At 37.5% G+C, this 15,654-nt stretch overlaps 1 protein-coding gene across 1 annotated transcript in view; it reads right to left on the bottom strand.

The window, feature by feature from the left end:
• Positions 1 to 14,547: 14,547 nt before the first annotated feature.
• Positions 14,548 to 15,654, bottom strand: part of LOC108978043 (dual specificity protein phosphatase 18) — a gene marked incomplete at its 5' end in the record, with an annotated part of 16,112 nt that continues 15,005 nt past the window's right edge. The window contains 1 exon segment of the mRNA XM_018948128.1: positions 14,548 to 15,470. Coding sequence (XP_018803673.1) covers positions 14,873 to 15,470 — 598 coding nt within the window. The 3' untranslated portion in view covers positions 14,548 to 14,872.

Here is a 15,654-nt window from a genome sequence, read left to right as displayed (position 1 = left end):
AATAAAAAAAATAAAAATCTGGACGCTTGAAGGGTAGAAATGTAAATAGTATAGATGCTAGTCTAAATATATCTATTTTAATATTTATAATTAAACATTAGAAGATTGAAGTTAAGAAGTTCGTAGAATACCTACTTATTTTTACGATTTAACATGACCAAATCGAGTTTTAGATTTTCAGGTGGAAGAGAAGCATAGCCTATGTGCTTCGTGCTTAAAGTCAGTTGGAACGCGAGGCCCCCCAATTCGCGGGGCCCGTAGCATTTGCTACTCCTGCTACGTGGCTAATTCGCCACTGCAGAGCACGAGCTATTTTAAAGAGGTGTCCTGTCCAAGAATATTCAACAGTGGCAAATACTTGTGAGAAACTCAAATTTTTTCTGTCAGAAAGAGATTCGAAAGTTTGTCAAAGACTTGGTTTTAAAATAGCTGGCTTTGTTCATACTATATATTTTCAACTAAGTCTGGCTAAAATAGCAATAAACAAATGCTTATATTCATAATTTCAAAAAAAAAAATTTAATAAACAAAAAATCCCGCCCAAACGGTGACGTGATAACTCTACGCATAACGCAATTATACTAAAGCCAACACTCGCTCACGCACTCGTAATACTTCGCACGCTGTCCACAGGCAAACAGACACATCGAGAGCAAACATTCACTCACTTATATAAAAATGCGAAAGTGTGTGTGCACATATGGAGAATTTTGTTGCTTTTGACCAATTCTCCATATTTTGTGATGTATTTATGTTTTTGGGAAAACGAATTTGGTCAATGACCCCCGCGACAAGCGAGTCTACATTTCGGCATGATCACCAATACCAACAAAACACAAAGCAAACGAAAGAGTGTTTTTTAATGGAGCTTCTTCGCACACAGATCATCAAATGCATGTACGCACGTATATATGTGTGTGTACTATATGTCCGTCCACATGTTGTTGTGTGTACAAGTTTGTTGGTATGTGCCTGCGATGGAATTCTGTTGATTACCACTTGTAGTTGTTATCTTTTTAGCCTTCAAAGCCGGCCGGTAAAAGTGAAATGTGTCGACGGCGCAGTCGGCGTCACAGCGTCAGAGAGTGAGCGGCATATATTTGGGCGGCCAAAAAGCAACACAAATTATGGCAGCAAAAGCACACACACACACTCACCCTCGTGAGGTACGAACGATAAGTATTTTTGACTCTGCCCGGTTATTTTGGGCTTAAACGCCATTCGCTGTGTGGCTTACAGCTTGGAGCATGCGTGAAGAACGAGAGAAAGGGCCGTGGCAGTGAACGCATTTCATTTCCTGCCCATTCGTTAATTTGGTTATGCTTTTTTTGTTATTGTTGTGTATTACAATGTACTGACATTAAACGGTGTCAGTGAACTCGACTTGCTGTGGTGTTAGCTTTATTTTGTAACAATTTTTTTTTTTTTTTTGTAACTTTTCTATGAGTTAATTTTTCATTTGAGTTTTTCATCGCAGCCCAGCTGTTCTCATTTGCACGCAGAGGTTATTGACTGATCTTCGCCGTAGAACAGTTTCAAGCTTGGCCGAAAGTTCAGAGCGTATTCATTTGTATGAAATGAAGTTACGTGATGCCTGGCGCGCATGTGCGTAGTCGCTACTCTAGAATGCCATTTGATGTTCATAGCTTAAATCGAAAAAGTGGCAAAGTGTAATTGAACTATTTTTGGAAAATATGGTTTTTAATTGATTTTGTTTATTTTTTTAAGATGATTATAGAAACTGAGCTGGTCTTTTGCCTTATAATATAACACAGATACAGGCTAAAGTAATTACTATAAATAGTTGCCTATAGTTAGGCGCTTTGTAAACTACTTTTTCAAAGCATGAACTTAGCTACTGCGCAATTTTTCGAGACGCCACTGAATAACTACACACATTTTTTTAGTTATCACAAAATTTGTTAAAGTTTCTTTCGTACTTGAGGTATTTTTTTCTTATATCAAATTCCTTCTAAATCAGCCTACATGTAGGCAACATAATATATAATACATAAAAGGGAGAAGTAATAAATTGTTGCCTACAATTAAGCACACTTTATAACTCACGGTACACCCTTCAGGCTTTAGGTTAAATATTATATTTTCTAACTCATGCAAAGTTTTTTTCTCCCAAGGTCCAGGAAAGCAACTTCTGAGACCTGCAAAACTAGAGTCTTCTTGAAAAGGCTTTCATATTTGACTGCTTTGGACCGAATTTACTATTTTTAAACCCATTTTCCATTGGCTATTCTCATAATTTTTGTATCATATTATACCCTGAAGAGGTTGAGATATCTATCTGAAACCTCACACACACTCTTTTCTTCTTATTCAGATACTTATTTGTCGGAATCGTCGATATTGGATCAATATAGGATATAGTTGTCATACAAACTGACCCATCGAAATGAAGTCCTTGTGAAGGATACTTTTTTCTTTGACGAGCTATCCTTATGAAATTTGGCATAACTTACTATCTAAGATAAATGTACAATCTGCAAAAAAATCTTGCAGAACGAACGACAATACCATATAGCTGTCGTATAAACTAATGAATAGAAATCAAGTCCTTTTATAGAAAACTTTTATCTTTGCCGAGACATCTCTACTAAATATGGCACGGATTATTATCTATAGCAACGGTATATTTTACAAAGAATTTATTTAAATCTGACTACCAAAACATACAGCTGCCATGTAAACTGACCTATCAAAATTAAGTTCTTGTGTGGAAACTTCATTATTGAATTATTATTATTGAAGGATTTTTTGACTTCAGCACTAAAAAAGTTGATGCCATATTTTTTTGTGTTGCTTTTCTTTCTTAAAATTTTCCTCAGAAAAATCGTAGCTTCTTAATAAGTTTTTAAGTTTTTAAGTTTTTGTTATTATTATTATTATTATTTTTATTTTTTTTATTTTTTTTGTTTTTTGTAAAAACAGAGAATGCAGATATTATATCGGTAGTATTCAATACACTTTTTATATTTTCTTACAAAAAATTATTTTTTCTGCGCTTTACAACCAGCCCACCATCAAACCGAAGTCAACTCAATTTTCACTCAACTCAAGTTCAGTGCTTTATTCTGTCATCCAAACACAATTAAACCCTAAATCATCGTCTTTATGTTATAAATACCACTTTTTACCTTTCCACAAACCAAAAGGTCATTGCACGCAGTTCTTTGCTTTTGGCCAACTCAAAATACTTCCGTTTTTGTAAATATTTAAGCCACACACTCTACCCCATTTACCACTTGACTATCTCCAGCCAAGCTACTCATCATTTAACCAGCTCTCTTACAACAAACCTCCAAAAATGTTCTCTTCATCTCAAAACTTTCAACGAATTTATTTGATTTTTTCGTGTCTGCTTGGCATCGATTTTATTTATGTCAACATTACGCATGCGCTCTACATACTCACTTACAAGCACACACGCTTCCGCATTCGCTTTTGATTTCTCACACACACACGCTCAAAATGCACTTTTGACATGGCTCGCTGCAGCAAGCGATACATTTCATTTTACTTTTCATCCCGTATTGACCAGAAAAGTTCATTGGCCTCTTTCACTTGTTGATGCTCACAACACACACAAACACGCTTATAGCCAGATCACACACACATTGCAACGAATTTTGTTCCATTACCGTTTTGTTATTGCATTTGTGTTTTCATTTACTTTTTTCGGCTTGAATTTCGTTGCCTTTATGCGTTCATCGATTTCGTCATTCGATCAGCTGATCTCAATTTGATAATTTTTTCTCGTGTCTCCAGCCGTTTGTTGAATTAAATTCCCGTTCATAGCGCACCGCTGCATTAGCCGACACTTTTGTTGCTCTGCAGTTGTTGTTGTTGCACTGTCACTGGCTTTGTTGGGAAAGGTTCATTTGTTCTTTGAAAAACAAACCGACCAAAAAAAGAAAGGTGTGTGACAAATCGAATTTTTGTCAAAAGTTTAGAGTTCATTGACTGCGGCCAGCAGCGCTTGAAGATAAATCTAAATGCTTGTGAAGTCATAAATATTGTATGAAAAAAATGGTTAAAGTATTGACTTTTTCAACGTTTGAATATTGATTTCAATTTCATAAGATGAGAGTAAAGAGCATGCCCCGGCATTTTCTATAGAAACCCGAACTAATGGATCGCTACAGGCTAGTAGAGTGATTATTATTATGTGAAGTTATTTCTATGATAACTCCAGAAATCGGCACCAAATAATTGTTTAAAACAAAATAAAAAACAGAGAATGCCATTATTATAATTGAATAATTTCAGTTCTTGGATGTCCAAATTGCATACAGTCCATCGTTCTTTCTTATAGGTCAAATTTTTCGGTACAATAATATCATTGTTCTGGATTTTATACTCTGCCATTACGTTTCCACAGCGGAACTTTTTTCCAACGCCAGAAAGCAAGTTAGAAAAGTGTTGCTTCCATATATTCACCACCCCTGGTAATTTGTTACCAGATCGCGGCATTGATGATGTTTTCCCTCTTAACATCGGTCACGCTTTTCTTGTTTTCCGATCTCATTCCCAATGTCTTTCGTGACTTTGCGACACTTCACACTATAACATTGATTTCATAGAGAGTGTTGGAACCAGGTATATTAAGTAGGAAATGTGGCAACAGTGTCCGACAGCAGCATCTGGAAGTAAGAAAGGTTGAAACAGTGTCCGACAGCAAAAGCTGGTCGGGAGCTTTGATTCCCCAGTTTTGATTCTCTGTGTGCTAAGACATGCATTATTGGCGGAGTTAAGTTTTCATAATAACGATCCGAGTCGATATTTGGACCCCAATCATACTCCAGGGTAGTACACTGGAAGCAAGTCTCTCGTCGTTCACGGAATTATCAGTCTGATTTTTTGTTGACGGCTAAAGAGATACCCATGAAACCTTATGAATATCGCTGTAGGGAAGTTTGGTGCCACAGTCAGCCATATTTCACGCTATAGCGAAGTCGACATGTCGCAGGCCGTTGTTCGAGTTGGCTTTATGGAAACTGAATTGCCCCACTGCAACGCCAAAGATACATCCTTGCTCGAACTTTGCATCATAATCTCCGAAAACACATTTAACATCGTGTGTGGAGCAGTGGTCACAGGTGCTCTCGAGTTCAGCTTAAAATGGGGCTTCAGACTGATGGTCCTTGTCTCTCGTCGGGGCGTACGTGCAATTAGAATGATGTTGAAAAAGTATTTTTTGAGGAGAATAGTGGCTAGTACATTTTGTAGTATTTTGTTCACTAGGGTGAGACCGTACCAAATTCGCACTACTGCTTACTTTAACTCTAGTAGATGTCACAATGAGCAATATTGTTCAGATCTGAATTTTAGGAAATGGATTTCATTCAGACATTTACGGTGTATATCATTAAATCGTTGACCATTTTCTGTTTGTGGTCGTCGGCATTATGTAGTTCCATTTATGAAGCATTTTTTGGCCTTTCAATGGATTTTGTTTTCACAGAATGGGTTCCGAACCCTACCAAAATCCAAATTTGTTGTCCATGGGATTAGACCCGCTGCTCACATAAATAACTACACGCAGCGAATACCGAAATAACTAACCAGAGTCGCCGATATGGCGCCTATATGACTACTTGGATTACGTGGAGCCAAAGTTGATGTTGATGCTCTCCAAATTGTTCAGCTGTACAAGCTCGCTGTCAGAACGAAACAATTAATGTTCTTAATTTGATAAAACTTTAATGTTCTTTCACAAAAATAATGAAATTTGCCCCGCAAATGCGTCATCTGGGGATTCTCTTCAGTTACAACGAACAAGTGCTTGCTGGAATTCTAATTGCTCGCATAATGAATCAGCTGAACAAGTCGGCCACACCTCAAAGCAAAAGTCTCAAGCAATTTTTTAACGAAATCTTAAATTAACACACCTCATACGCCTACAGCAGTCATATTCATATACATACACACACAAATATATATATTTTAAAAGCATTTTTAAACACATCAGTCAACACGCAAAAATCCCAAAGCCTCAAAGATATATTTATAAAAATTGGTTTTTGCTTTTAATTCATTTTATTATTTTAACTTTTTAATTTTTTTTCTTGAACCCCTTAGAAAATACGTAACGAGGATATTAAAGCGTTTTTTTTTGGTTTTTTTTTTTTCGAGATACGTACTCGTGCGTAACTTTCACATGGCCGGCCTGAGTGGCAACAAGTCAAGCGATTATGTCATAATTGGCTTAGCTGGTCAAGCAGTGTAGCCAAAGGAGGCGGGAGAGAGAGAGCGAGCGGTCGCAGACGCAGACAAATGAGTATCGTGAAGTAAAGTTGTTTCTTCGCTGTTGTTAGCAGTGAAGTCGAAAGTCAAATGATGCCGCACAACAACAAATGTAACTTCATGTGTGTAGTTATGTGTGTTAATGTATATCAGTAGGTGTGTTTTTGTGCGTGCCTAGTTATAGGGTTGCCGGTGAATTGCATGAAATTGTAATTATTTTGCTGTTAGCAACAAAAAGCAAGTGCCGAGTGTTATTGTTGAAGYTATTGCTGTTTTTGTTGCTGCTGGTAGAGGTGGTCATTAACACTTAAGATATTGTGTAGACGAATATATATTAATTATATAAGTTTATTGTCAGGGCAGGGAAACTACATCACGAATCATTGGCGTAAGTGCCATCGAGTTTTCCAGAATTTGAACGGAAATCAACCGTTCTGTTGTACTCGTGTATATCCAACTGTCTTGGAGGTACTTCTATCGCCATCCCAATCAGCAGTCATATCTTTAAAATATTTCCTAACAGGTCAACTGAAAATCGTTTTTTTTATTTATTCAATGTAACCTTTCAGTAGGCCTCCGTTTCGGCGATCACCTTTTCATTCGACGGCAACTCTTCCCAACCAGCATTCTTCTTTCTTCGAATGCAACCTTTTTTCGGCGAATTCGTCCTTCAAACTATCCAATAAAGCTATGCAATAGTCGCTGCCGATGGTTCCTTCTCTTTCAAGGCAAAAATACAAAGGTCATAACCTTCCCAGCCAACTGTTGCATTTTTACACGCTTTCGTGTGGATTGGCGGTGTACAGTCCACTTGGATGACTCTCGACTCTCTTCGGTATAAAATAATGACGGTATTTCTCATCCGTTATCACACTGCTCCGAATCATCAACAACTCGTCGTTGTTTTTGATCATAAGTGAGCTTGCGCTTCGCATCATAACGAAAATACAGAACCTTAATTTGACACAGGAGATCGCAGTAGCAGTAGACATCAGTGGGAAACAAGTTTTGAAAATGTGCGCATGGCTCCGCCCCTAATAGATTTCATTTACATAACTCCCAAACCACTTACGCTACATATACCAGATTCACTCAAGTTAAGTCCTATAAAATCTCAAACTGCCTGCATAGAAATAAATGAAATCGGATCATAATCTCGATCGCACCTCACATAACTACTAAGAGTGCGATAAATCAATAATTAAATACGCCTGAGACATACAATTTGTCACCCTAGATGGTAGAAAAGGGTTTTTTGGGAGCCTTTAGCAAATTTTTGCGGTGGTGCAAATGCATTCTTCGAAATCAACTCGACCGATATCAACCTAATTGGGCACATAACATTCTTCTCATTTCTCCATCATACTCGGACTACAGCCATGCCTACATCCCATGTAACACCATTTGAAATTCCATCTGATTCTTTCACATTCCTGTATACAAATAAAGCACCAATTAAAATCTCCATGTATGTCGGATCACAATTCAAACGACAGCATGGCCATAGAGACCTGTTTCCTTCTGAAAAAAAAAAAAGTCAGTTTTATCGAGACGAGTCAAGCAAGGACGAGTTGTTCTATATCCAATGTCCACCAAAATCAATACAACGGTCTCATATGCTTCACTTCTTTTTTGAATACTTTCATTGGTTGAAGAGATCGAAGGTTGTCCAGAACGAGACATGTCTTCAGTCGTAGGCTGGTGTTTTTGGTAAAACTGAATCACGGTAAGCCTTTTCCAACATGCGTAACGGTTCCGCATACGAAATTTGGTTAGAAATCCAAAATTCGAGACAAATTCTTTGTTCCATATCGACTTAAGCAGCTGCTGTAAACAAGCTGGTTGAAAGATCGCGCTCATATTTGGCATATTAATTAGCGACAGTTCTACCAACTTAGCAAAATTTTTTTTAAATATCGTTTAACCGGAGAATCCTGTGTGTCAAAAACGGGTTTATCTTCCCTTAGCAACCTGATACTTAATGTAAAGATTATCGAGCTTCCGGTTGGTCAATATGTGAGTTATCTCAATAAAGATGATAGAGCATGTTTCCTCACAACAGTGTATATTTTTGCCTAAAATGCATACAACCGGGTGAAAGCTTGGCTTATCCCTTCCTTACTCGCCGATATTAAAGCCAACAGCATGTATTTGAATTTGAAAATTAAAGTTTATTCTAATTCCGATTTGCATTTACTTTGTGCGCGCATTTCTCTGTTCTCCATTGTATGCATTATACATATGTATATTGCTCTGCTAGTTTTTGCGCATTACATCACTTCGGATGCGCATATTATTTAGTTGCGTAAAAAAATAGAAATGTAGAAATGTATGTGCCTATGTTAGTTGTGAAATGTTTAGTAGTTTATTTTCCCTTTTTGCGCTGGAGCTTCTACGCCTCGCTGAGTAGCTACCACAATTAACGCCAGTAGCTGTATATCAACTTCTAGCTAAATAATGGTCGAAAACTGCCGAAAATAGTTGAATGCCCACCAGCTCTAGCGTGCTATTTGCGCTTTTTATTCATGTTGTTGTTTTTGTTGCGTTTTTTTTTCATATATTTTGCTACATTAGCGCTTTGCTTTTAGTTGCTTTGTTTTGTTGTTTGTGTTTTTGGTGTTTTTGTAGCATTTGCTTGAATAAATGCGTTTATTGAACTTTTCTACAAAAATGGTTGGGCACAAGAACCGAAACTGAAGAAAAGAAAAAGTGTTGTTTTGCGTTGTTATGAAATTATCTCACCTTTCCCTTTGGGATTCTTTCGCTTTCTTACATTCGCCTTCCTTTTCCTTCCTTTCACATTTCATAATGCGCAAAAAGTTATGACATTGAAAGGTCTTAAAAGTTTACCTTTTACGTTTCTTTGTTTTTATTAAGTGTTTTGTTGTTGGCTTGTTGTTGTGAATTTTGAATCTCCAACTGACGATTAGAAAGTTTCTACTTCGGCATGCCGCAGCGTGGAGGCTGGCATTCTTTGTGACTACATTTGTTATGTAAATGTGACACAAAGGCCCATTAAGTGGTCATTATGCCGGGAGGACTCCATATGCAATTAAACTTGCTTGACCTTCAAAACATTTGTGAGAATTCTCTAATTCTTAGTTTGCTGAGTATATATAGTATTACATGTTGAAAATCACTAAGCTTTGAGATTTAAGGGATTAGTAGCCGACTTTTTATTTGTTGCCACACGCAGTATTACCATTATTAATATATATGTATGTATTCAGATAAATTTAAAAAATATGACAAAATTATTCTTACTAATAAATATATGAATGTTTAATGTGTGAATATATATTTTCCTGCTTTGAGTCCAATTCTCCAATAGCTTAGTCATGAAGAAGCTTGCTGCACCTCTTCTAGAGTGATTTCTTTCAGACCACATATACCTCGTCGGTGTGTGTGCAGAGAAGTCACAAGGATAAGGCTCTGCGACACAATGATGCAACTCTTCAGGGACGGAGTTGAAAGAGCAGTAGTTTCCGCAAACAACTGTGTAGCATCAGTGCATGAGGGAGGCCCCCAGATTATGTCGAGCATCTGCTTACACGTTTGTAAATCATTGCCTTTCTCAACTCTTCCTTCCACGTTGTGCTACCATAGCTGTTTGCTGTCCCAGACTGGCCCAAGGTACTTGGTGCGGTCCTTAAGAGAGAGTTGTGTCCCATTTATTGAAGGGACCCGCCATGAATTAATTTTATACTTTCTTGTCAACACAAGCAGTTCCGTTTTCTATGGGTTCAACCCCAGACCCGCTTGTGGTGCCCAATTCTGGATTTTATTGAGAATGGTGGTCATAATACTGCTGATAGTCTGTTGACACCTACCTGTTATTCCGATTACAATGCCGTTCGTATATGCCACTATCTTAGCGGCTTTGCCGACCAAGTCGCTTAGCAGTTTATTCACCACTCCACCTCTCTGAGTACTTCTGCAGACGTTCTTGATCAATATAGTGTGGTTTCATTCTGCCCTTATCCTTCTAGAGGTCAGAAGGCTGCTGATCCAGCGTTGTACAGCATGGTCAACATTTCTTGACTGGATACTATTCAGAACAGCTTCCGTACAGACGTTGTTGAATGCTCCAGGAATGCTCCAAGAGCGCATTCCTTATACTCAAGAGCCCTTTCGATATTAAATACCAATGTATGGAGTGCAGCCTCTACTGATCTACCCTTCGTATAAGCTTAGTGCCCCCTGGACAACCTTCTGGAGAGGATTGGGCTGCGACCCTGATGTGCATGCCCAATATTTTCTGGGCTCAAATTCTTATGAGAAAGTTGGATTATTTCTACTTGTCTTCGGTATGAAAACTACCCTACTAAATAAAAAATTCTTTTTAATTTTTTTTTTTTTACCAACATAAAAATATTTTGTGAAATGAAATGTAATTTTTTAGAGAAAATGAGTTCGATGGACTATAAAAATATTCTTAGATATCGAAAGAACTATTGAAATGCGCCTGCGTGTCTCTAAACAACTTGTATAATGCGTTCGATTTACAACTCTCTCATGTAGAACGAATCGAAAGCAGTTTATAAATGTAATATTTTTCCATCAAATACCTGAGTATCTTTGATGATCTCACGCCCAAACTTAGCTCTTCCATATTTACTTACTTTATTCTTTCTGCTTAATTTCCCACAAATGATAATAGCTTAGCCCGAAAATCCCAAATATTACGGATATTGATTCCAGAGGTGAATTATAATAACTGCCGTTCGAAAAAACAGCCAACTCGGCATTTAATTAAAATATTTTTAATCATTACAAATAACTTTTCCAATAATCATTAATCATATTTGACTGATGATAGGTTGGCCATGCATACATATGTGCGTGTGTGCGTGTGTTTAGCTAACTATTAAGACAATAAACCTTTGAAACTGCCATGTGACAGCGAAATCCAAGTTGAAGGTCGGAGCCAACTCGTAAAAAAAAGGCAACAAAAGCACTTTCGCATGCTTTAAACGAAAGAAGAATCGCAATAAAAGCAAAGAAACACTCTCGCTAAGCCATTCGTGAATAGCCACCTATCATCAAACTATGAGTTATTGATCCAAACAACTCTATAAACACACACACACACAAACACACATGAGAACATTTCTAATTTCGTTGCTACCTTAATGAAACGAAAGCCGAGAATCAATGCGAAATGAATCAATTTTCATTATGCTAATTCCTGTCTACAAGTAAAAACTAATCTACACACAAGCGCGCGGGCGTTGAACCAAGCAGCACGACAGAGTTGCGGAGCTGAACGCATGAGATTGAAAGTGCGTGCGCACGCGTATATTCGCCAAAGCTGCTGGCGTGGAGATGTAGGTGAAGGGTACGCACAACGCAAAAGTAAATTCACGATTTCACTTGGACGCGCATAATAAAATTCAGTTGTCGTTGTTTTTGTGCTTCGACAGCGTGACTATTATTCAACTTGACAGCTCGCCCATGAGCTATGTCAATTTGAATGTATGCGTATGTGTGTGAGTGTAGTTCCATTGGTTCATTCTCCGTCTTGCCGTAGAAAACAATTTGATTAGAAGTTATTTTTGGTGGACTGCCTAATTTCTTTGTTTTTATTGTATTCTTTTAAAGATTTCTGATGATTTAGTCTCTATAGAAATCATTTGATCTCAACGGTTATGATCACGGTCATGGTCATGGCCATGGTACGCTGACCTTTACCTGTATTCTACTGAACAAATTGAGTGACTGAAGTATGCAGTTCATCGATCCCAAATAATTGCTGATTTTAAGCATATACACGCTAATAGTTAGCTAAATACAAATATGAGACATAAATATGTTGATTAGAGAAATATAAGCGCCTTCTTATTATTGAATTTTAATTATTATTTCACCAATAATTTGTTTAGTTTAACTTTTAAAATCATTTAGCCTTGATACATTCTGAAAAGCTCTTGAAAATATCAAAAAAACAAAAAAAAAATGCTAATATATGTCGTTCCCTTACACGGTGCTACCTCAGTTTCGGCGGTCACATCTTCATTCGAAGAATCTTTCTTCCCAGCGAGCATACTTCTGAGATCTAAGAACCAGAAATAGTCACTGGCGGTCAGATCTGTGGAATATGGTGAATGCGGAAGCAATTCGGTTGACTGTCGATTGGAGTTTGGAGTGAAATCACATATGGATGCAAACACTCGATTTAATGGAGCTCGGTCATCTCCAAACACTGCTCTGAATCATTAATTCGTAGTTGGTTTTGATCAAAAGTATGCTCTGCGCGTGACTTAGGTGGAGAAGGACATGGCTTCGCTTGGAATCTCCGATTGGTGCCACTTTGCGAAAAGAAGAAACGACTGGCGCGCTGTTATTAACTCGGTTATAACTACGTAAGCGGTTTCTACGTCAGTAAAGAAGAAGAAGATATTATGTATACGTTCAGTTGATGTCCTTAGAGTACCTGCTCTCATTTTTTTTACGTCCACCGTCTTCCTCAAATGGAAAAGGTTTTCTATACACAGTCATATATGTCTAAACAGACTCAGATCGGGACGATTTCTAATCTCTAACGTTTCCTTGTGGGTATTGCCAAGTTTGCAGAAAACTTAATAAGCTTTGTGTATAAAAAATATTCAGCTATTCGTACAAAAATCTTTTATCACCTTCAAAATGGGCAAATTTTATGTCAGTACTTTTAACTGTCAACGATTAAATTCTATTGTCAAATTTCCAGCTGCCTCAAAAGCTATGACATTAATTCCTTCGATGAACTACCTCTCTATGACCACATCTTCCTTCAGATAACGTTTACCTTCAGATCGCTTTACCTTATGATTACCTATAGTCGTTGTAGAATTTTTTTTTTTTTTTTTTTTTTTTTGTGACACATCCCTCGATGAAATACTAAATACTCTAGTGTCGAAACAGTAAAAATCAGAGAATCCCGAACAAAGAAGGCATCTGGGCAATGAAATTGACGTCAGTTATGACTTTTTCTTCTTTAACAATAAATCCGGGTCCGTTTATCTAAATCAAAATATCACAAAGAGATTTAGAATTTCTGTCACCCTTCAGTACAGGAATCGTTTGTGTTTTAGCTCATTTTTTTCATGTTGTGTTTATTGTTATTACAGGTCTCTAATCTCCGCTGTGTGGTAAGATTCAAGTTGGTTGTCATCGAAATCCTACCGTTAAAGGAAACGTGATTTTGGAGACATGAGGAGAAATTCTGTAATGCTAAGAGTGTTGTATTTTGACACGTCTGAAGCTTTTTCGTCTGCGCTTCACTACATCCAGCCGACCATAATGGCAGCAAATGACTTGAGGCGTTTTTGCGTGAGTAAGTGATGAAGGAGCACAAGCTGTCAAGTTTAAAGCGTGAAGAATTACGATTGTTGTGAGTCGGAATTTTAACGCTTCTGATATTAAGGTTCAGTATGCACTTCTTCGTCCCGTTAGTGGTATATGGTCACGGTGGATTTAGTGGTATAGAGTATGAGCCTCTTGCATTTTCAATAATACGTCATTATTTCAGCAATGCCGGATTGCAATTGTACTGGAAACACACAATTTCAAATTGATTAAGTTATTTGTATTAGAATGTACCAAATTGTATTTTCCTGGGTGGCAACTCAAAAAAAAAGTCAAAAGCCGCTTCAACTTAATATTAAAAACCTCTTGAGTTATTTTTCTGCGCAACCATGTAAACTAGCTCACGCGTTCGCCTAAAAGTAGGCACGTTAAAGTAACGATAGTGATCGGATTACGTACAGTACAAACGAAAAATCTCTAGCCAGGTTCAATACCATTATTATCATTTGTGTAAAACAGCGTATTCTTAGCAAGGTTAAACACCAAACTGATCGGTGATGTGTGCATAAACACAAATTTCGATTTTCTGATATCAATCAAGAACAAACTCGTTATGTGCCGGCACATATTCTTACCTTCTAATTGATCAAAATAATTATATCATAAAACTAAAAGGAAATATATATTTAATACCTACAATTATTCTTATTTTACAATACTAGTATAACATAGGCATCGCTTTGATCGCGAACAGTCCATCTTTTCATCTCAGTATCATCTTTTAAATCAAGATATAGTAGACTGATCTAAGCAAGGCTCTTTCCAAACGGTATCAAAAAATGTTTGTAATTAAAAAACAACAAGAAATGGCCGAATGACCTGAAATTTCGCTTAACGAAGAGGAAACCTTTATTATTGTTTACTTACAGTTCAAAATAATAACACATTTTATATTATATTTTTTACATAATTTCAAAATTTTATTGTATATAAGATATTTCTAAAATACTAAAATTTTTCAAGTCAGCAAAAATGTGCAAATACATACTAGGCACTATGCTGGGAAAAAGTTGCCATATAAATACATAACACTAGGAACTACAGATAATTTCACAACTAACAATTAACGAATATAGACATAAGTCGAGCCTAAGGCACATCAATACTTTTCCATAAAATCGTTCACTTACATTACATTACACTTTCAACCACACATGCCACAAACATATCATTCCGATACCCACTCAAACACGCCGTTAAAACTACCCTTTGGAATAAAGTTGTCCATTGTAAACGCCCACAAACATAACATCCCACCAGCCAACGCGAGTCAATGCCGTTTCAAAGCTTTACGCTGTCGCTGGTAGAACTCCTCCATTGCACGATACTCCGGCTCATAGACATCCGGTATCTCCCTGTTCAACGATTCATAGTAGACCATCTGCACCGAGCAGGAACCTCTCAGTTGTTCTTCATAGCAGCGCAACTGCTGGAAAAATCCTGTATTCGGACGTATTTGTGGACGTATGGCCTTGACGTGCAAGTAGGCAGCGCGCAGTGACATGCCACCATACTTCATAAGATATGCCAAGCAGAGTGTGGCGGACCGACTGACACCGGCAACGCAGTGCACGAGCGATTTGCCGCCGAGCTGACGCACCTCTTCAATCATATCGGCCACCTCGTCGAAATGCACCGACAGATCGGTGTTAGGGCGATCGTATGCGTTGATGCGCAAATATAGCGGTTTGGTGACGCTCGAGAGCGGTGTATCGGGTAGCTCCGGTGCGACATTGATAATGAAACGCACCTGCAGCTGATCGAGTATCATGGGCATGACAACGCCAGCGCCGCACAAATAGAGGTTCGTCGTCAATTGTGAGATGCCCGGGAAGGGTGTGTGCGTGTGAATGGGCGTATCCAGGGAGCTGGAAGTAAACGAAGAGAGAATTGAAGGAAATTAATATTTAATTTTTTTTAATAAGATAAAATAAATATTATAAAAAATAAAACTAAAGTAACATTAACATTAACATTAACATTGACATTAACATTAACATTAACATTAACATTAACATTAACATTAACATTAACATTAACATTAACATTAAC

This window comes from Bactrocera latifrons, unplaced genomic scaffold (assembly GCF_001853355.1).
Source record: "Bactrocera latifrons isolate USDA-ARS-PBARC rearing strain unplaced genomic scaffold, ASM185335v1 scaffold_993, whole genome shotgun sequence".
NCBI lineage: Eukaryota > Metazoa > Arthropoda > Insecta > Diptera > Tephritidae > Bactrocera > Bactrocera latifrons.
Note: the sequence above shows the minus strand (reverse complement) of the source record. Positions and strands in the feature narration are given on the sequence as shown.